This window comes from Artibeus jamaicensis, unplaced genomic scaffold, assembly GCF_021234435.1.
Source record: "Artibeus jamaicensis isolate MK-2021 breed Jamaican fruit bat unplaced genomic scaffold, CSHL_Jam_final contig_311, whole genome shotgun sequence".
Taxonomy (NCBI): Eukaryota; Metazoa; Chordata; class Mammalia; order Chiroptera; family Phyllostomidae; genus Artibeus; species Artibeus jamaicensis.
The window spans coordinates 7,210,678-7,232,962 of NW_026521717.1; the positions used below are offsets into that span (position 1 = coordinate 7,210,678).

At 39.2% G+C, this 22,285-nt stretch overlaps 1 protein-coding gene across 2 annotated transcripts in view; it reads left to right on the top strand.

Moving 5' to 3' along the window:
- Positions 1-809: 809 nt before the first annotated feature.
- BMT2 (base methyltransferase of 25S rRNA 2 homolog) overlaps positions 810-22,285 on the top strand; it is a 161,262-nt gene continuing 139,786 nt past the window's right edge. Inside the window, exon 1 of one of the 2 annotated variants that reach the window (XM_037131061.2) lies at positions 810-1,129. In XM_037131061.2, the coding sequence (XP_036986956.1) occupies positions 970-1,129 (160 nt within the window). In that variant the 5' untranslated portion in view covers positions 810-969. Of the gene's footprint in view, positions 1,130-14,934; positions 15,098-22,285 lie in introns of those variants that run through there. The other variant, XM_037131062.2, reaches the window with a different exon arrangement.

Consider the following 22,285-nt stretch of genomic DNA (forward strand, 5'->3'; position numbering starts at 1 on the left):
CACTTCAAGAACTAATGCTGAGTCTCACACTTCTCTTTGGAAAGCTGTGTTCCACCTTTCTGGCATAGAAGTCAGCAACCGCATTCCCCATGAACATCCCAAGAGAAGAGAGAGTAGGAGTGGGGAAGAAACAGGTTGTCTAACCCACTTAGGCACACTTCACATAGATCAAGCCACCAAACTAAAGGGCAGTGGAGGTCACCCATGCCAACATTACCAGTACTCAAGAGTTCGCATGCCTATTAAAGGAGGTCAGGATTCCTGTGATACCCGTCTCCACAAAAGTTCTTGACAGCACCTGTTGTTGGTTCTCCAGCTTTCCTTCACTTGCTCCCCTCATCTTGTATTGCTTCTCTTGGCTCTTTCCTGTACCCATTTCTTTCACACAGCATTGGCACTATAGACATTAGCTATTGCCAGACGTTCATTAAATCAGTGCTTAGAAGCCAGATAGCCTCGTCACACCAGAATAGAACTGACAGGAGGTGGGCTGGCTGGAAGAAAATTGGATGTCAGAACTCTGCCCAAACCAAGCAACCTCAGACAAAAATAAATGCGCAAGCGCGTCGGCACAGCCCCTTTCTCTGGACTTATCATAACGCCTGCGCACAAAATCCAGAGAGTGGTTGGCGGAGGAGAGGAGCGGAGCTTTGGGGTTCACTACTCCCACCTCCTAAACTGTTCTTGGCTTGCCAGCCCCGCCTCTCCTGCGCAAAGAACTGAGTACGCCACCGTATTGGCCTTTGGTCTTTTCCGTTTCCGCCCAGCCTTCGTTAGTTCACCAATCACGTTGTGCGTTTGGGTCAGCCTTCCCCGCTCACCACTACCCCGAGGTCTCGCAGCCTGGGCTGGGCGGTAGTTTGGCCTCTCTCTGATCCTACCTCTGCTGCAGCCTTGTTGCCTCACCTCTTTCACCTGGCGAGCTTCGGCGAGGGCTCGAGGTGTGGCGGCGGCAGCAGGGGCGGCGAAATGGAGTTTGGGGCTGGCGGCCGAAACTGTGTTCACGGACACGGGGCAGAATCCCCGAGCATTCCTTCGCCCCGGGATCAGGAGCGGAAGCTGGAGCAGGAGAAGCTGTCCGGGGTGGTAAAGAGCGTCCACCGGCGGCTCCGCAAGAAGTACCGGGAAGGTAAACAGTGAACTGAGCTGGGGGGCAGGAGGGGTAGAAGAGGGAAGGCATCGTCGCTGCCATCCAGGTATCACCTCTACCTTCCCGCCGAGGGGTCACCATTGCAGCCTGAAGGAGCTGCATGCCAGCCAGTACGGGCCAGTTCTGCTCTCCCAACCCGGGACTCCCTTCCAGGAGAATTACAGGCTTGTGAAAGAACTGAGTACCCACCCCCTCCAATCCCCAGCCCCCAGCCTGGGTGCTGAGATTATTGTCACCACACACAAACACGTACGTCCTCTTAGAGGAAGTGGAGGTTTCTCGTTGGGAGAGACTTGAAGGTAAAAAGACGACGTCAGGTAAAATATATTTAAGAAAGACGGCCTGAAGGGAGCCCTAGTCGCCTCTCGCTCGTGCTTGACCAGCCCATTTGATTTGCTGCCGGGTCACACCACCTTCATAGCACTTCATTCCTACATATTTAGCTAGACCGTGCCTGGTCCACAGGCTTTTTAGCTGACTATTAAAAGAGGGAGGGGCTCCACTAGTGCCTCTTTCATATGTATGATCTTAGTGTTTATTTAGGCGGAGGAGGAAGAGATCTGGGGCAGGTTCTTAAAATACACTTTAGCTTTTGAATAAACATCCCGAGGACACATTCTTTGGAGAAGCCAGCGGTCGCTAGGAACCCTCTTATGGAGGATCAAAAGCAAAGGACGAAGTAGCTTAGTAGCTTTTTCTTGTGCATGAAGAGTTTTTAGTCGGAGTCCGCAGTTACTGTTCGCATTTTTAAATACAGGCTTTTTTTTTTTTTTTGTAGCGCTATCTTATAGTAATACACTGAAAATTTCCAGTTTTCTAAAAATGCTTTTGAGAAATTTTAAAGATCAAAATGAGGGATAACTCTACTTGCTCTGGATTTAGCTTAATTGCAGGCTGGAAAGTCTGCAGTCTTCTAGTGTTAGTCTTAATTTAGGATTAGAAGCAAAATTATGATAGTTGATGGAAAAGACATGTAAAATCACATTGCTTTTGATTATAAACACTTCACTTACTCTACAAGATTAATACTGTCTTTGTTCCTTTGAATATCATTGATGTGTTTTATTTTTCAAACTTTTTAAATTAAATTTTTTCTTTCCTTGGCAACTCAAGCCTAGCTTTTACTTTTTTAAAGATTTTATTTATTTAGTTATAGAGAGAGGGGAACAGAAGGAGAAAGAGGGAGAGAAACTTCAGTGTGTGAGAGATAAATCCATCAGTTGTTGCCTCCCACAAGCCCCACCAACTGGGGACCTGGCTGGAAACCCAGACATTCACCCTGGCCAGGAATCTATAACCAGTGACCTTTTGATTGGCAGGCCAGTATTCAGTACACTGAGCCACACCATCCAGAGTATCAAGCCTAGCTTTTTAAATAGCTGTGTAAATAGTATTCTCAAAGATGGCCTACAGTTATTGTTTAGTAGGTAGCAAGAGAAAGAAATTTATCAGATATAGCTAAAATGTTGAAATTTGTTTTTTAAAGAATGTTTTCCACTCCAACTCACAATGTATTCAATATAATGAGTGGTTACCTTAGCAACCATTGCATCACTCTTGGTATCCAGAGAATGCTTACATAATGGAATTCACTACAGATTTTTGTGTTTGGAGAAATGAGGAAATAAATGGACACACTTTCCTTTTATTATGCTATTTTGTACAAATTAAGGAAGTACATCTTTTAAAGAAAAAAAAATGGTTGGAACTGGAGTGCATTATGCTGAGTGAGATAAACCAGGCGGTGAAAGACAAGTACCATATGATCTTACCTTTAACTGGAACCTAATCAACAAAACAAACAAACAAGCAAAATATAACCAAAGACATTGAAATTGAGAACAGGCTGACAGTGACCAGAGGGGAGAAGGGAGGGGATAATGAGGGAAAAGGGTGAAGGGTTTACCGGAACAATTATAAAGGACACATGGACAATAACAAGGTGAGGTGGAAACAGGGAAGGAGGTAGGGGAGGGGTGGGGGGGAAAAGCAGAAAACTACTTGAACGACAATTAAAAAGAAGATGACTAACATAATTCAGTTTTCATTTTTGCCTTTTTATAATTCATTATTCATAAATGAATAAGATCTACTTAAATTAATATACTACTAATTTGTTATGTTTTCAAGTGCTGTTTATTTATTTTTTAAATTTTTTAAAGAATTTATTTTTTAAGAGGGGTTGTGAGGGAGATAGAGAGGGAGAGAAACATCAATGTGTGGTTGCCTCTTGCACACCCCCTGCTGGGGACCTGGCCTGCAACCCAGGAATGTGCCCTAGACTGGAAATCCAACTGGCAACCTTTTGATTCACAGAGCCACTGAGCCATACCAGCCAGGGCTCGAGTGCTGTTTACACTAGCTTGGTTCCCATATATTGAAACACATCTAGGTTCCCATATATTGAAACACATCTATAAGCTTCAATATTAACTAAGGGAACACTTTCTCTATGAGAATTGGTAGTTGGAAGTTACCAGAACTAGGATAGGTGTCATTCATTAGTGAATGATCTGGTGTGCTTTGAGGCAGGTAAAGACCTGACAATCCTTAAATTTTTGAATGAGACTATTCAGATACCTTGATGCCCTAAATTTATCAATGATTTAGACTTCTCTAGGCTTTATTCCAGTGGTATACAAAGCCCCATCAGTGAACAAGCAAAATAAAAGATCCTGGTGAGCATGCCCTTTCTCCCTTTATTTTTGACGTGTGGGTCAAAACTTAGTTGTGATTTGACAAAAATCTGTGAAAAAGTCTGATGAGGAACATAATTCCAGATAAGTAATTTTTAGTGTTTTCCTTTGAGGTTTTAGTGTTAAGTGTTATAACAACACTACAGTGTTGATGGTCTCCCGTCTACAAACATATTGTATATGTTCATTTGCAAGTCAGCTGTGCTTATAAAATAATAGAAATGGTGCTTAGTTGCTAGGTCATGTTACAGAGGCTAGTTAATGAGTAACACACATGAACTCTAATACCAATAACTGAAAACTATACTCCTTTTATAGCAATATTCCTATCAGAACATGCAGTGAAAATTCCAGCTTAGGATCTTGGAATATTAGACTAAGAAGGAGCCTTAGCATTTATCAGTGATTCTTAAGCATCAATAGACTCATCTGGGTGCCTTTTAGAAAATTGCTGTGTACAACTTCAGATGTATATTTTCCTAATCCCTATTATTGGGGTCTAGAAATCTGTCAGCCAGATTTTGGAGTGGTGACCTAAACTAACCCCTTGCTTTTACATATGAGTGAACTGAATCTCAAACTTGCATAAACTGTGGATAATACATTATTCTTAGTAGTACTGTGTATGTTTTATGGGAATAATAGTCTTCTCAATTCCAAGCCTAATTGTGATTCAAAATACTGGTAAAATGGGAGGGAAATGGGAAGCAGGAAAGTAGCCCTAGAATTTGTGTTAGGTAAAAGGATATAAATTGATGGGAATCGGGAAATCCATTGGATAGGTATGATTAGCTGAGCTTAGGTTATGTGAGAGATTGCAAGAAAGAAAATAAATTGGGATAGATTAAAGAATAAAGCAAAACATTCACTGGATGTGAGAACTGAATAATGAGAGTAGGCTTGAATATATAATTTTTCCTTCCATTATTTCTGTAGTGAAATTGAAAATGAAGTAGGAATAAGAATGAAAATAAGAATTTTCTGCTGTGGTGCAAAAACTTTTCTCCACCCTTCCCAATCCATGTGTGTAAATGATACTTGTTAATGGTAATGAGCAGTCTGGGGTTACAGGATAGTGGATAGACTAGTGGTAAAGACTAGCGAGTAGGTTTAATGCACTCTTTTTCTTTACCTCTTCCCTCCTTTCTACTGCATTTTACTGCCTGTCTTGTGTCACCACCTAGAGATCCTTTGTCAGTTTGTGTAGGAGTTAAGTGAGAATTGAAGGTAGTTGTATCAGGCAGTGCTGATATCTGAAGTAGTTGCAAAGAGGAAATGGTAAGGAAATGTCTAGTAGTAATGATGAGAAGGGGTATTTCTGGTGTCAGCCATTTGTAGATAAGGGAGTCTTTTAGATTGAGTTTATGGAACTCAATGGAAATATGATAGGTATTTTCTATCTTTGCTATGCAGAATTTTAAAAATATGACCTTCATGTAAATCAAAAATATTTTATACATGTCATAAGAATTGTAGACAGCTTTCTAATAAGAAACAGCCAGTTTTGCTTTTCATATCTAATTTAGAACTGAAGTAGAGCTGTATATATTTCAGTTGTCTTTGTATGATTTTTTCCCACAATCCTAAGCACATGATTCTGTTACTAAAACAAATGTTATTATGCTTGGCATCTCTTTCCCTAAACTTAAAGTATTCACATAAAAATACCAAGGAAATATAAAGGCCGCAGTTGTTAGGAATAACAGTATAATCTGCATTCCATTTGGTATTTTTTTTCACCTATCTTGTGAAGATCTTTACTTTAGCAAATTTCATCATCAATTTATTTAGGCTCTGAATTTACTTATTTTGTATGCCAGACTGATTAAAACCTTCATCACAAACCCATACAGTTTATAAATTAATCAGAAATAAAAATATGTAACCTGGTTAACAGTGCTATGTGCAAGGTCATGGTATTATGGGTGATCTTTATTATATTTTTCTGTATTAAAAATTCATGTTTTATAGCAATGACAATATAAAAGTAGTTAAATAAGACAGATTACTGATACTGAAGCAGGAAAGAAAAAACACAGGATTGGTTGATTCTGAAGACTAAATCCAGAAAAAGTCGAGTTACAAAGATCAGCAGTTTTGAGCAGTATTTTAAGATTCAGCAACTAAATATCCAAGATTAGATGTTTAATTCTTGTTGATTGTTGAAATTGTTCCTCATAGTTTGACATAAAGGGTGAGTTAGAATGGTGGTTTAGGATAAACTGAAAAATACATTTCTGATTTATTATTCTTTAGCAAACACCTAAAACAAGAGAAGAGAAACACTTTGAATTAGAGATAATTTTAGATTAAAATCAAAAGGTCTAAAAATGAAGGAATGAATGTAATGTTAGTGTTTTTACTGAAACAAAGTTTTGAAGTTATTTTTAAGATTAGGATGACAGACTATTTATAATTGAAGTTTCCTTAATTTTTTTTCCTTTGATGGCCTTCAACTTTAAAATACTGACCAACTCCATGATTACAAGAAACCTCGATGAGGTTTTATTTATTTGTTTAAATTTTTTTCAAGTGAGGTTTTACTCTATTTTCTTTACATATTTTTCCCAGTCATACCCATTCTGATATAGAATCAAGAAGTACCTCTTTTTATGCTGGGATCATTGCTCAATTAGCAAAATAAGTAAGGTGAAAACTGTCCACAGAAAAAAACTTCTTCACTTTTGCATTATGTGAATTCAAACTGCCATTCTATCAGGGGAAAAAATGAAAAGAGTTTAATAATCAATAACAATAAAAGCTAAAGGAAACAGGGACTGATAAACAGTCAATTAGTGAGGGGCACATAGTATTTTAGCCATTTGATTTTGTTACTTTTAGTTATCTTTGTAGTAAGGTTTCTTTTTAGGGGATTTTTTACATTTCAAAGAATATAGTAAAAATAAAAAGTATTGGTGAAGATCCTTTGATTATTTTTTTGGAAAACAATGTAACAACAAATGTAGTGGATCTTAGTTTTAGTTCCACATTACTCTCATGTGTAGAACTTTGTGGAATCGGTGGAATGCATCTCCATTTAAAAGCTTTCTAAATTGTACAGTGGACAGAGGGGTTGAGGAATACTGAAGTAAATTATTGGGTTGGTCAAAAAGTTCATTTGTTTTTTTTTTTTTCTGTAAGATGGCTGTAGTAGCACTTAGTTGTCTTTAACTTCATCTGAAACAGTTTTGTTAGATTGTATTATGACAGCTATTGTATCAAGGTGCATTAAAAAACAAATTGGTGAATTTTTGTGCAGCCATTTTAATATTGAAAAGGAAGAAAATGCTCAACATATTCAGCACATTAGGCTTTATTTCAAAAGAGGTAAAAACACAACTGAAACACAAAAATAGATTTGTGGAAATCTATTTGGAGAAAGTGCTGTGACTGAATGTGTCAAAAATGTTTTGCGAAGTTTCACGCTAAAGAGATTTCTCGTTGCACAATGCTCCATAGTCAGGAGACCAGTTGAAGCTGATAGTGATCAAATCAAGACATTAATTGAGAGTGATCATTGTTATACCACAGAGGAGATAGCCAACATACTCAAAATATCCAAATCAGTAAAATTGGTAAAAATGAAAAATATGTATGTTTTTTATTTTACAGAAAAAAATAAATGAACTTTTTGCCCAGCCCAATACTATATATTAGAGAAGAAATCTAGACAAAAGGAGATCAGCTAAGAGACCCTTATACTAATATGGCTTAGAGTCAAACAGCACACATAATAGTAATGGCCATGAAAATAGAGGAAAAGATTTTTTGAAAGGTTAGAATAGCTGTTTTAATCAAAGTATAGGGGGAGAGTCAAAGGTGATGTCAAGATTTTTTTTTTGCTTGGGTAAATATAAGTTGCCATTACTATCTAGTTTGGAAATATGTGTGTTGGAATGGGGACAAAGAGAACAGAGTAGAACACAGATTGGCTTGTCCAGGGATTTAGGTTGGAATGTATCCTTTGGAAGGGTAGGATTGGAAGCCTTTTCTGTGGCAGTTGAAGCTTTGGTGTAGACAGATGAACTGACCAACAGAGTGATGATAATGTATGGCTGAGGACAGGTGCTTAGAAAGACACCATAGGGTCCAATTTTACATAATTAAGTGTTCCTCTTTCTAACTTGTGCTCCTATAGCACAGTTTTGTTTGCCTTTATTGTATTTATCACTTACCGGTTCACTTGTCAGTCTTTCCCAGTAAACTTAGTCCCTTGAGTAGAACTCTGCCTTTTATCTTTGTATCCCTAGTACCTAGGAACATGCCTCATAGATTTAATGTACACACACAAAAAGAAAGAAGCTAATATAGATTTTTGCCTATAATTGGGTCTAATCTTTATATGCATAACCTTTAAATTTTAATTTTTGGGTATAATTTTTTGTAATGAGTTTGTGGTTATGTCTTCTTGAACTGAGTATATTAGGTTAATTTCACTCTTTTAAAAATGGCCCAAACTATCATTATGAACATTATCCTATTTTAATAGACAAAACTGCAAATAATGGAGACTATATATATAAAGTATGCTGTCCTTAACATTTGATAAATGATTGTTGAATCAACTTGCCTTATTTTACTGTACACTGTGAATTTTATTTCTCCTCTTCTCTGCTACTCCCCCTTCCCTACCATTGGTTCCCACATGCCAATGTCAGCCAAAGATTTTTTAAAAAGTAAAGTTTTGCCAACAGAAAAATGAGATAAAAACTGATAGGGATGTTGCAGTTGGTGTAATGTGTGTGTCTGTTTATTGGTATTAGAAGATAGTAGTTTTTGTATATATGTAAATTTACTTGTATTCTAACTTCACATATAAAAATTTTGAAACTTCAATATTAATCTTCTAAATTTGGAGATGAAATTTATACTAGTTGCAAAATCTGAATACCTGAGAACCACTGATTAAAACAACTAATTTGTTGTGCTTTAAGGGTGGATATACTGATGCCTATTGCAAGGGTTATTTTAGAATAGATGGCTAATAACCTGTGCCTTTAAGGGGTTATCTGAATATCTCTTAGTCCCATAAAAGATACCTCTTATACCTATACTTTATAAAAATTCCTCTTCCCAATTATACAGGTTGTTCATAAATCCTTTCTTTACCTGAAGTGACCTGTATGGTCTTACAAATATTGGTAAAGTTGTTTCACAAGAAAATAACAGAGGGTGTCATTGATTTCTGGCTTTTCTTGATTCTTTCCATTTCACATACAGAATGTATTCAAAGAGTTTTACATTTAGGATCAACTAATTTTATCATAAATATGTTTATAATAAGAGTGCTCCAGCCCTGGCTGGTGTAGCTCAGTGGATTGAGCGTGGGCCTGCGAACTAAAGGACCATGGTTCGGTTCCCAGTCAGGGCACAGGCCTAGGTTGCAAGACAGTTCCCAGCAGGGGACGCACTAGAGGCAACCATACATTGATGTTTCTCTCCCTCTCCCCTTCCCCTCTAAAGAGAAATAAGTAAAATCTTTTTTTTCAGGTTTATTCTTTCTTTCTTTCTTTATTTATTTAAATATATTTTATTAATTATGGCATTACAGTTGTTCTATTTCCCCCCTTCATTCCCCTCCACCCTGCACATCCCCTCCCCCACCATCCCCCCCTTTAGTTTATGACCACCTGTCTCAAGTTCTTTAGATTCTATATTTCCCATACTATTCTTGCCCTCCCCCCTATCTATTTTCTACCTACCATCTATGCTACTTATTTTCTGTACCTTCTCCCCCCTTCTCCTTCTCCCACTCCCCTGTTGCTAACCCTCCATGTGATCTTCATTTCTATTGTTCTGCTCCTGATCCAGCTGTCCTCTTAGTTTGCCTTTGTTTTAGGTGTGGTTGTTAATAACTGTGAGATTGCTGTCCTTTCACTGTTCATCTTCTTTATCTTCTTTTTCTTAGGTCAGTCCCTTTAACATTTCACATAATAAGGGCTTGGTGATGATGAACTCCTTGAATTTGATCTTATCTGAGAAGCACTTCATCTGCCCTTCCATTCTAAATGAAAGCTTTGCTGGATAGATCAATCTTGGATGTAGGTCTTTGGCTCTCATGACTTGGAATACTTCTTTCCATCTCCTTCTTGCCTGTAAGGTGTCTTTTGAGAAATCAGCTGACAGTCTGATGGGCACTCCTTTGTAGGTGAGTGTCCCCTTATCTCTTGCTGCTTCTAGGATTCTCTCCTTCATTTTAATCTTGGCTAATGTAATGATGATGTGCCTTGGTGTGTTCCTTCTTGGGTGCACTTCTTTGGGACTCTCTGAGCTTCCTGGATTTCCTGGAAGTCTATTTCTTTTGCCAGATTGGGGAAGTTCTTTATTATTTGTTCAAATAAGTTTTCCACTTGTGGGTGTTCCTCTTTTTCTTCTGGTACCCCTATAATTCAGATGTTGGAATGTTTAAAGATGTCCTGGCGGTTCCTAAGGCTCTCCTCATTTTTTTGAATTCTTGTTTCTTTATCCTTTTCTCTTTGGTCATTTTTTCCCTCCTTCTGGTCAACTCCTTTGATTTGAGTCCCAGTTTCCTTTCCATTACTATTGGTTTCCTGTGCATTTCCATTCATTTCCATTAGTTTAGCCTTCATATGTTCTTCTAATTTGTGACTATAATCAACCAGTTCTGTGAGCATCCTGATCACCAGTGTTATGAACTGTGCATCTGAAAGTTTAGCTATTTCTTCATTGCTTAGATTTATTGGCTCTGGGGCTCTGAGTTGTTCTTGAGCTATGTTTTGATCTGTTTGTGCCTGTTACGTATAAGGAGCAGAGCCTTAGATGTTCACCAGGGCGGGGCCCCCCAGGTCGAGGGTTTGTGAGGCTTATGTGGGGGCAGGGTCAGAGAGGGACAGTGGCGGTTCCCTTTGCTGCTTCCTGCCGCTGGGGCCTTTGCTCCGTCTCACTGCTCACTCCTTTACCAGTTTATCTGCATGGGAATGTGTGACCGCGATCAGTCTTCAGTGGGTCTGCCCTCTTCTCCACACCTGGGATCCGCTCACGGCTGCTGGCACACCTGGGTCTCGCGCCCGGGTCGGTCCGGTGGATCTTTACTGCCTGACCTCGCTCTGCTGCTGGCTCTGCCCCTCTTACTGGTTTGGCTGAAGGGTTCGTTGTTGTCGGACTTCCATGTAGTTCAATTTTCTGTGGTTTGGCTGCATTTTTGTTGCTAAAACTTTGTTGTTTTTAAACTTAGTTGTGCAAGAAGGCGCAGTGCTTCTACCTATGCCTCCATTTGGTGGAAGTCCTGAAATAAGTAAAAGCTTTAAAAAAAAAAAAAGAGTGCTCCAAACACAGAAGATACTGTGTTTGTAGATAGATACTAAGTTCTATCCATGCAGTGTTTTACTTTTTAAATTAAATTTGACTCTTCAGGTTGTCCACAGCCTCATTGCTCTGTATATTATTTCACCAGGCATTGAGTTTACAACTTTGGTATAGATGTATGATTATGAGCCATGGCTATATAGTGGATTCATCTGAGGGGTATTAAAATGCATGTGACCAGTTCCCACTCCAGACTAATTAAATGAAACTTCTGTGTGATTCCAGTGTGCCTCCAGAGTGGAAACTATTGCCAGAAGTCTAACAAATAATACGGTTAGTTGCAGGGACTTAATAACTGCATTTAAGTGACTTGTTTGTGGCTAGTAGAATCAGCATACCTTGCTGTAGTGCAAAGCTTTACTCATATTCATGAAAATTCATGAATTAAAAACTCATAAAGAGATGCAAGGTGGTTCAGTGATTCAAAGTAGGGAGTTTGGCAGTTGACTACCAGGTTTGATGTGTACCCTTGGCAAGATGACTTAATCTCTGTGTACTTCAATTTCCTTATCTGTAAAGTAAAATATCTGCCTTAATGTATTGGTATTAGCATTAAATGAGTTGATATTTGTAAAGTACTTGCCAGCCTTTGGTAGTTGGTGCCAATGCAGTGGCATCCTCTTTGTAGTAATCTAAAAAGAAGGAAACTTTACTCAGTGCAAAACAGCTCAGTTGTGATACAGCATCACTGTGAGGTGGCCCAGGGGTCAGGACTCTCTCCAGGGGAGTAGTATTGGTCTGGTCAACTGCACTCTGCCACACTGTTTTGGTCTCCTGTGCTCTGCCACACTCTGTCTGCTGTGCTCTGCTTTGGAGAGAGACTGGTGTTTTAGCTCCAACCAGGTAAGGGCAGTGTTTGTTCCACCAGTGTTGGTGGAAGGGGAAACTGCGCTCCCTGAGCCAGAGAGGAGGGGAATTATATAGGCAGAAGTCCCTGTCCCTGGTACCTGATTGGTCTATCATATAGATGAAGAATCCAAATCCTCCTGGTCTGATCCAAAAGACAGCATGGTTGGAACCAGAGACTTATGAAATAAGTCTTATTTCACTGGCTAAGTGAAATAAGCCAGTCAGTGAAAGACAAATACGATATGATCTCATTTATAAGAGGAATTTAATGAACAAAATAAACTAACAAGCAAAACAGGACCAGAAACATGGAAACGTGGAACAGACTGACAGCTGCCAGAGGGGAAGGTAGGGTGGGAATGGTAGAAAGAAAAGGGATTAGTCAGAGAACATGTATGAATGACCCATGGACATGAGCAGTGGTGTGGGGATTAACTGTGGGAGCAGGGAGTGGACTGGGCTGAGGAGGGTAAAAGAGGAAATACTGGGACAGTTGTGATAAAACAGACAAGGAAAAAAATAAAGGCGCTGTCTTGACTGGTCGGAATGGAACTGCTTCTGTTGATCAGTGAAGATGCTGATGGGGATGTAGTTGCACAGCTCCAATTAGACAGGGAATAATGTCTCAGTTCTGTTGATTGAAATAGTATTCCATGAACTGTTCATGAATTCCTCAGTGGCTGGCTCAGATGGCAGAAACAGTTTAGGAAGGCATTTCAGTGCAGGTACCAGGCAACTTAATGCAGGCTTCTCCCTGAAGTGTGAGGTCCTTGTTTATAAACAGCTGTGGGGCTGTGAGGTCTTAGGGTTTTTTTGTTTTGATGTTGTTTAAATTTAAGGTCAGTTAAACCACCAGGAGCCCTTAGTAGGCATCTTCTTTCTTAGGGTCCATATCCTTAAGGCAGCATCTGGCACATAGGAACCCTTAACTTTGTTAAATACAAAATTTTAAAAATAACAGAAGTGTACCTGTAGCTTGGGTTCATTTAAGGACTAACATTGGAGACTGAGTTGCCCCTGAAATTTTTACCTAGATTGTTCTGTAGTATCTTCTCCAGTATTAGAAAGGCTGTAACATTTTTGCCCCCCTTTTCTTCTTACATTTCTAAGTTTTTATATGAAAGGTCTGACATTTTTAGTACATTAGAATATTGTCTCCTCCCCCCATCAGAGAAATGACTAGTCATAGCATGTTGGATGTAAGATGCAGGTGATCAGGTAGTTTCTTTGCTTTATGATTTTTATAATTTTTTGGTTACAGTTGACATATATTGTTATATTAGTTTCAGGTGCACGGTCCAGTGATTAGATATTACATAACTTAATAAGTGATCATCCCAATAAATCTCATACCCATCTGGCACTTTATAGTGGTTTCTTTGAGTCTCAGGAGCTGGTTCAACACCAAACACCTTGGATACTTCCACCTTGAGATGTATCACTATATCAGTTACTCAAAAATGCTAAGAAGGCTGGTCTGTGTGTGGTTTAACTATGTTGATTTGATAATCTGGTTCTGAACACTTTGGTTTAATGTCTTGGAATAACTGCTAAACTTGTTTTCACTTGGTCATGGGTTTCTCTGTCATTAAAGGAAATTACTTTTAAGGGTTCTTTTAACTTGAATTTGGTAATCTGTTCATCTACAGATAATGTATTTGGTAATGTACCTAAGTAAACCACCAGGTTTACTTGAATTTCTAAAAGTTAAAGACTTGGCTTGTGATACTTAAGTAAATCTTTATTTTTGATTCTTTTTACAGAATTTGATGACCTCAAATCTAATGAAATACAGTTATTAGTTTCTAACTTTTACTGTGCTCATGACATGTCATTTAAAAAAATAAATTCATTGAGGTACAAGTTGTATACAATGAACCTGCACCCATTTAAAGTATATAATTCAGTGGGTATGTCTGATGTATTCTCCTATGAAACCATTACCAAAATCAAATTACATTTCCTTATGCTCCTTTGCAGTCGGTCTTTCTGTCTCTATTCCTGTTTTACCAATCACTTCTTATATAGATTTGTCTTAATTTTTTAGTTTTATAAGGAATTATGTGGTACCTACTCTTTGCATTGTATAACTATAGTACGATGCTAATCCCCCTTTGCCTTCCTCTGCCAATCCTCCCTCACCTTTCCTCTGGCTATCACCACAGTTGTCTGTGTCCTGTGTCCTCTCTGATAGCTGTCAGTCTGTTCCATGTATGCATGCCTCTGTTTCTATTTTGTTTGTTTTTGTTTGTCAGTTTATTTTGTTCCTTAAATTACAAATATAAGGGAGATGATATGGTATTTGCCTTTCTCTGACTGGCTCATTTCTCTTAGCATAACACTCACAAGGTCCATCCATGCTGTTGCAAGAGGTATAAGATTTTTTTCTTCTATAGCCAAGTAGTATTCCATTGTGTAAATGTACCACATCTTTTTTATCTACTCATCTACTGATGGGCACTTAGGCTCTTTCCAGATCTTTCTATATCTTGACTATTGTAAATAACACTTCAGTTGAACACAGAGTGCATAGATTCTTTTGAATTAGTGTTTCAGGTTTCTTTGGATAAATTCCCAGAAGTGGAATCACTGGGTAATAAGGTAGTTTTATTTTTAATTTTTTGAGGAAACACTATACTTTTTTCTACAGTCATTGTACCAGTCTGCATTCCCTATGATGTATTCACAGGAGAATAAATACATCAGTCAACAGTGTACTAGGCTTTCCTTTTCTCCACATTCTTGTCAACACTTGTTTGGTGACTTATTGATGATAGCCATTCTGGTAGGTGTGAGGTGATACCTCATTGTGGTTTTGATTTGCACCTCTCTGATAGTTATTGACACTGAGTTTTTATATGTCCGTTGGCCATCTTTATGTCTATTCAGATGCTTTGCCCATATTTTTAAATCCTCACCTGAGGATACTTCTTTTTCATTGCTTTTAGAGAGGAAGGGAGGGATGAAGAGAGCGAGAGCAAGAGAGAGAGAGAGAGACATGTGAGAGGAGAGAAACATTGATTGCCTCCTGTATGCATCCACATCCCTGACCAGGGGTATTGAACCTACAACCTAGGTATGTGCTCTCACTGGGTATCCATCACAAACTTTTGCTCCAGTCAACTGAGCCACACTGGCCAGGGCTACATGGCCCATTTTTTATTTGAGTTGTTGGTCCTCTTGGTATTGAGTTGTGTAAGTTCTTTATATATTTTGGAAATTAAGCCCTATTCAGATGTGTCGTTGGAAAATATGTTCTCCCAGTTAGTGGTTTCTCTTTTTATTTTGTTGATGGTTTCTTTTTCTGTACAAAAGCTTTTTTGTTTGAAATAATCCCATTTGTTTATTTTATCCTTTGATTCCCTTGTCCAAGGAGATATACTGGCAAAAATATTGCTATGATAAATTACTTTTTTAAAGTATATTTTATTGATTTTGCTATTACAAATGTCCCATTTTTTTCTCCACTTTATCCCTCTCTCCCCTGCACCCCTCTCCCTCCAGCATTCATTCCCCTCTTCCTTAGTTCATGTCCATGGTCATACATATAATTTCTTTAGCTTCTCCATTTCCTATACTGTTCTTAACTTCTTCCTGTCAATTTTGTGCCTACCAGTTTTGCTTCCTATTCCCTGTGCTTTTTCCTGCATTGTCCCCCTCCCTACTGATAACCCTCCTCACATGATCTCCATTTCGGTGATTCTGTTCCTGTTCTAGTTCTATGCTTAGTTTATGTTTTTGTTTTTTAGGTTTAATTGTTGATCATTGTGACTTTGTTGTCATTTTACTGTTAATAGTTTTGATCATCTTCTTTTTCTTAGATAAGTCCCTTTAACATTTTATATAAGGGCTTGGTGATGATGAACTTCTTTAACTTGGCCTTATCTGGGAAGCACTTTATTTGCCCTTCCATTCTCAGTGATAGCTTTGCTGGATAGAATAATCTTGGATGTAGGTCCTTACTTTTCATGACTTCGAAATATTTCTCTCCAGCCCCTTCTTGCCTGTAAGGTTTCTTTTGAGGAATTAGCTGATAGTCTTATGGTAACTTTTGGTAGGTAACTCCCTTTCTCTTTCTGCTTTAATATTCTGTATCTTTAACCTTTGACACATTTTAATTACAATGTGTCTTCGCGTGGCCCTCTTTGGGTCCATCTTGTTTGGGACTCTCTGAGCTTCTTAGACTTGCATGTCTATTTCCTTTGCCAGATTGGGGAAGTTTGCTTTCATTAATTGGTCAAATAAGTTTTCAATTTCTTGTTCTTCCTCTTCTCTTCTTCACCCCTATGATTGGGATGTTGGGATGTTGAAAGTTGTCCTGGAGGTTCCTAATCCTCTCCTCATTTTTTTGAATTCTTGTTTCTTCCTTCTATTCTGATTGGATGTTTATTTCTTTCTTTTGTTCCAAATCATTGATTTGAGTCCCGGTTTCCCTCCCTTCACTGTTGGTTCCTGGTATAATTTCCTTCATTTCAGTTTGTATAGCCTTCATTTCTTCCTTTATTTTGCGAGCATACTCAATCATTTCTTTTTTTTAAACTTTTTTTTATTGATTATGCCATTACATTTGTTCTATTTCCCCTCCTCCGTTCCCTTCCACCCTGCACACCCTCCCCCACCATTCTCCCCCCTTTAGTTCATGAACACGGATCTCAAGTTCTTTAGATTCTATATTTCCCATACTGTTCTTGCCCCCCATCTATTTTCTATCTACTGTTTATGCTACTTATTTTCTGTACCTTCTCCCCCCTTCTCCTCCTCCCACTCCCCTGTTGCTAACCCTCCATGTGATCTTCATTTCTATGGTTCTGCTCCTGATCTAGCTGTCCTTCTAGTTTGCTTTTGTTTTAGGTGTGGTTGTTAATAACTGTGAGTTTGCTGTCCTTTCACTGTCCATCTTCTTTATCTTCTTTTTCTTAGGTCAGTCCCTTTAACATTTCATATAGTAAGGGCTTGGTGATGATGAACTCCTTGAATTTGATCTTATCTGAGAAGCATTTTATCTGTCCTATTCTAAATGAAAACTTTGCTGGATAGAGCAATCTTGGATGTAGGTCTTTGGTTTTCATGACTTGGAATACTTCTTTCCATCTCCTTCTTGCCTGTAAGGTGTCTTTTGAGAAATCAGCTGACAGTCTGATGGGCACTCCTTTGTAGGTGACTGTTCCCTTATCTCTTGCTGCTTCTAGGATTCTCTCCTTCATTTAAATCTTGGCTAATGCAATGATGATGTGCTTTGGTGTGTTCCTTCTTGGGTGCACTTCTTTGGGACTCTCTGAGCTTCCTGGATTTCCTGGAAGTCTGTTTCCTTTGCCAGATTGGGGAAATTCTCCTTTATTATTTGTTCAAATAAGTTTTCCACTCATGGGTGTTCCTCTTTTTCTTCTGGTACCCCTACAATTCAGATGTTGGAATGTTTAAAGATGTCCTGGCAGTTCCTAAGGCTCTCCTCATTTTTTTGAATTCTTGTTTCTTCATCCTTTTCTCTTTGGTCATTTTTTCCCTCCTTCTGGTCCACTCCTTTGATTTGAGTCCCAGTTTCCTTTCCATTACTTTTGGTTTCCTGTGCATTTCCATTCATTTCAATTATTTTAGCCTTCATATGTTCTTCTAATTTGTGACTATAATCAACCAGTTCTGTGAGCATCCTGATCACCAGTGTTTTGAACTGTGCATCTGAAAGTTTGGCTATTTCTTCATTGCTTAGATTTATTGGCTCTGGGGCTCTGAGTTGTTCTTGAGCCATGTTTTGATCTGTCTGTGCCTGTTACGTCCAAGGAGAGGTGCCTTGGTGTTTACGGGGGTGGGGCCACCCAGGTTGCAGGTTTGTGATGCTGTATGTGGGGGCGGGGTCAGAGAGGGAGAAGTCCCTCAATCATTTCTGTGAGCATCCTGATTACTAGTGTTTTGCACTGTGCATGTAATAGCTCGGCTATCTCCTCATTACTTATTTTTCTGGAGTTTTGATCTGTTCTTTCTTTTGGGCCATATTTCTTTGTCTTGGCACACCTGTTATGTTGTGAGGGGCAAAGCCTGAGGTATTTGCCAGGGCAGAGTAACGTTCTTTGCTGCCCTCTGGTGCTGTATGTGGCGGGGCGGGGGGTTAGGGAGGGTACAATGCCACTTGCTAGTTTGCTCGGCTCTTGCCCCACTTTCATCAATTCCCTCCCTTCCCACAAGCAGATTGTGCCCCTTCAGGTGCTGATTCCTGGATGGGTGGGCTTGTGTGCATTCTAGGATCCTGTGTGCCTCTCCAACAGACTCTCCAGTGAGACTGGGAGTTTCTCCTACTGGTGCAACCCCCACAGATATTTACAGCCACAGGTTTTGATGCTTTAGTTACCCACATTGGAACCCTGCATTTCGCAGTTTATCTCACTCCCCAGTTGTTTGTCCCAGCTTATCCACACGTGAATATGGCACCCTCCAGTCCATCAGCCATTGCCTCACCTGCCCTGGTCTGCCTGCTGCCTCCTTGTCATGCATCCTCTCCACCCCAGCTTTACATCTCTGCCACTTCTACCTGTCTGTCTGGATGAACGTTTCTTCTTTTAACACCTTGGTTGTTGGACTTCCATAGAGTTTGGTTTTCTGGCAGTTCTGGCTGGTTTTTGTTTTTAAATTAGTTGTCATCCTTCTTTTAGTTGTGCAAGAAAGTGAAGCTCATTTACCTGTGCCTCTATCTTGGCCAGAACTTGCTATGAGAAATTTTTGAAATTTTACTGCCAATGTATTCTTAGGATTTTTAGGGTTTTGTGATTTACATTTATGTCTTGTATTCATTTTTAGTGTGTTGTTGCATATGTTGTGAGGTGGTGGTCTACTAGTCATCGTTTTGCCTCTGTCAAATTTTCCCATCACATTTATTGAAGAGACTGTCATTTTGCCATTGTATGTTCTTGCCTCCTTTGTCAAATATTAATTGACTATAAAGGTGTGGGTTTATTTTTGGGCTCTCTATTTTGTTCTATTGATCTCTATGTCTGATCATTTGCTAATACCATGCTGTTTGGATTACTGTGGCCTTGCAGTATAGTTTGATATTAGGTAGTGTGATCTCTCCAACTTTGTTGTTTCTCAGGATTGCTGAGGCTATTGGCATCTTTTGTGGTTCCATATAAATTTTGGAATATTTGTTCTAAATCTGTGAGATATGCCACTGGTATTTTTTTAGCTTTTATTTATTTATTTACTTACTTTTAGAGAGAGGAAAAGGGAGGGAAACATCAATGTGTGGTTGCCTCTTGTGTGCCCCCTACTGGGGACCTGACTCACAATCCAGGTATGTGCCCCGAGTAGGAATTGAACTGGTGACCCTTTGATTCCCCGGCCAGTGCTCAGTCCACTAAGCCACACCAGCCAGGGCGCCACTGGTATTTTAATAATAATTGCATTGAATCTGTAAATTCTGTTGAATAGTGTGGACATTTTAATGATGTTTATTTTTCTTAACCATGAACATGACTCATACTTCCACTTATTTGTATCTTCTTCCATCTTTTTCTTAAGTATGTTACAATATTCCAAGTACAGGTCTTTTACCTCATTGGTTAAATTTATTCCTAGATATGTTATTATTTTTACTGTGAAAGTAAATAGGATTGTTTTCTTAATTTCGCTTTCCTTATAGTTCATTATTGGTATATGAAAATGCCAAGGACTTCTGAATATTAATTTTGGATCCTGTTACTTTCCCATAATCACTTATAGATTTACTAGGTTTTTGGTGGGGTGTTTAGGACTTATATATGCAATATCATGTCATGGATAAATAATGGCAATTTTACTTCCTCCTTTCCAATTTTGGAGCCTTTTATTTCTTCTTATATTCTGATTAATGTGGCTAGGACTTCTAGTACTATATTGAATAAGAGTGGTGAAAGAGAATATCTCAGTCTTGCTTCTGACCTTATGGGAAACACTTAAATTTTGCCCTTTGAATATGATGTTGGCTGTAGGATTTTCACATAATGGCCTTTATTATGTTGAGGTATGATTCCTCATTTCCCACATTGCTGTGAGTTTTTATCATAAATGGGGTCTGGATTTTATCAAAAGTTTTTCCTGCATCTATTGATATGATCATGTTATTTTTTAAAAGAGTTTATTCATTTATTTTCAGAGAGAGGGGAAGGGAAGGAGGAAGGGAGAGAAATATCAATGTGTGGTTGTCTCTCATGCGCCCCCCTACTGGGGACCTGGCTTGCAACCCAGGCATGTACCTTGACCAGAAATTGAACCAGTGACCCTTTGGTTTGCAGGCCTGCGCTCAATCCACTGAGCTACACCAGCTAGTCTCATTATGGTCGTGTTAGTTTTATCCTTCATTTTGGTTTATGTAATATGTCATGTTATTGATTTGCAAATATCGTACCACCTAGGAGCCTGGAATAAATCCTACTGGATCATGGTATATGATGTTTTTAATGTAATGCTGGATTTGGTATGCTAATGTTTTGTTGAGGATTTCAGTATGTATGTTCACTAGGGAAATTGACCTATAATTTTCTTTTCTTTGTTTTGTCTTTACCTGGTTTTGGAATTAGGAAAATGCTGGCTTTGTAAAATTAGCTTAGAATCTTCCAACTCTGGGGTTCTGAGTTGTTCTTGAGCCATGTTTTGATCTGTTTGTGCCTTTTAGGTATGAGGAGCGGAGCCTTAGTTATTCACCAGGGTAAGGCTACCCAGGTTGCTGGTTTGTGAGGCTTATGTGGGGGCGTGGTCAGAGAGTGGCCACCGAGGTCGCTGGTTTGTGACGCTATATGTGGGGGCAGGGTCAGAGAGGGACAATGGCGGTTCTCTCTGCTGCTTCCCACAGCTGGGGCCTGCGCGGTTCATCTCACCACCGCTAGCTCCTTCACCGGTTTATCTGCGCGCAAATGTGTGACCATGGTCCACCCTCAGTGGGTCCGCCGCCTTGCGCCCTCAGTGAGTCCGCCACCTTGCACCTTCAGTGAGTCCAATGCCTTGCGCCCTCAGTGGGTCCGCCCGCTTCTCCACACCTGGGATCCGCCCACGGCTGCTGGTGCACCTGGGTTGCGTAACCAGGTCGGTCTGGTGGATCTTTCCTGCCTGACCCTGCTCTGTTGCTGGCTCTGCCCCTCTTACCGGTTTGGCTGAAGGGTTCGTTGTTGTCGAACTTCCATGTAGTTCAATTTTCTGTGGTTTGGTTGCATTTTTGTTGCTAAAACTTTGTTGTTTTTAAACTTGGTTGTCTGAGAAGGTGAAGCGCTTCTACCTACACCTCCATCTTGGAGGAAGTCTTTAAGTAGCAGCCTTGCTGGCTAGAGTAGCCTTGGTTATATGTTCTTGCTTTTCATCACTTTGAATATTTCGTGCCAGTTCCTTCTGGCCTAAAGTCTCTCTGTTGAGAAATTAGCTGACAGCCTTATTTATGGAAGCTCCTTTGTAGGTAACTGTCTCTCTCTTGCTGCTTTTAAGACTCTCTTTTTGTGTTTAACCTTTGCCATTTTAATGGTGTATCTTTGCATGGGCCTCTTTGGATTTACCTCAGTTGGACCTCTCAGTGCTTCCTGAACTTGTGTGGCTTTTTTATCAGGTTAGGGAAGTTTTCAGCCATTATTTTTTCAAACAGGTTCTCTATCCCTTGCTCGCTCTCTTCTCCTTCTGATATCTCTATTATGTGAATGTTTTTATACTTGATATTATCTACAGGTCCTATAGATTTTCTTCATTTATTTAAAAATTGCCTTTCTTTTTGATGTTCTGTATGGGTGCTTACTGTTATCTTATCCACTAACTCACTGATTCAGTCATCTGCTTCATTTACTCTGCTCTTGAGTCTTTCTAGAATATTCTTCATTGCTGGTATTATATTCTTTATTTCTGACTGGTTCTTTTCCCCCCTATTTCCTTCTAATGCTTACTATCTTTTTAGGTTCTCACTGAAATTATCCATTCTTCTTCTAAGGTACTTGAACATCTTTCTAACCATTGTTTTAAACCCTGTATCTGGTATCTTGGTCTCTTCCATTTCATTTAATTCTTCTTCTTTAGATTTACTTATTATTTTATTTGGAGGATATTTCTTTGTCCATTTTTTCTCTGTGTATTATACAATCTGCTATGACTTATAAACTTTCTAAGGCAGCTTTATGATATAGGTGTCTTTTGGGGTTTAGTGGTACAATCTTTAAGACCACCTCAGCTTGGCACTCCAGAAATATTTCTTGTGGGTTACGTGCAGTCTCCTGTTTTAGTTGAATCTTGAAAGCTGTTTGCTGTCTGGTGGGTGGAGTTAATG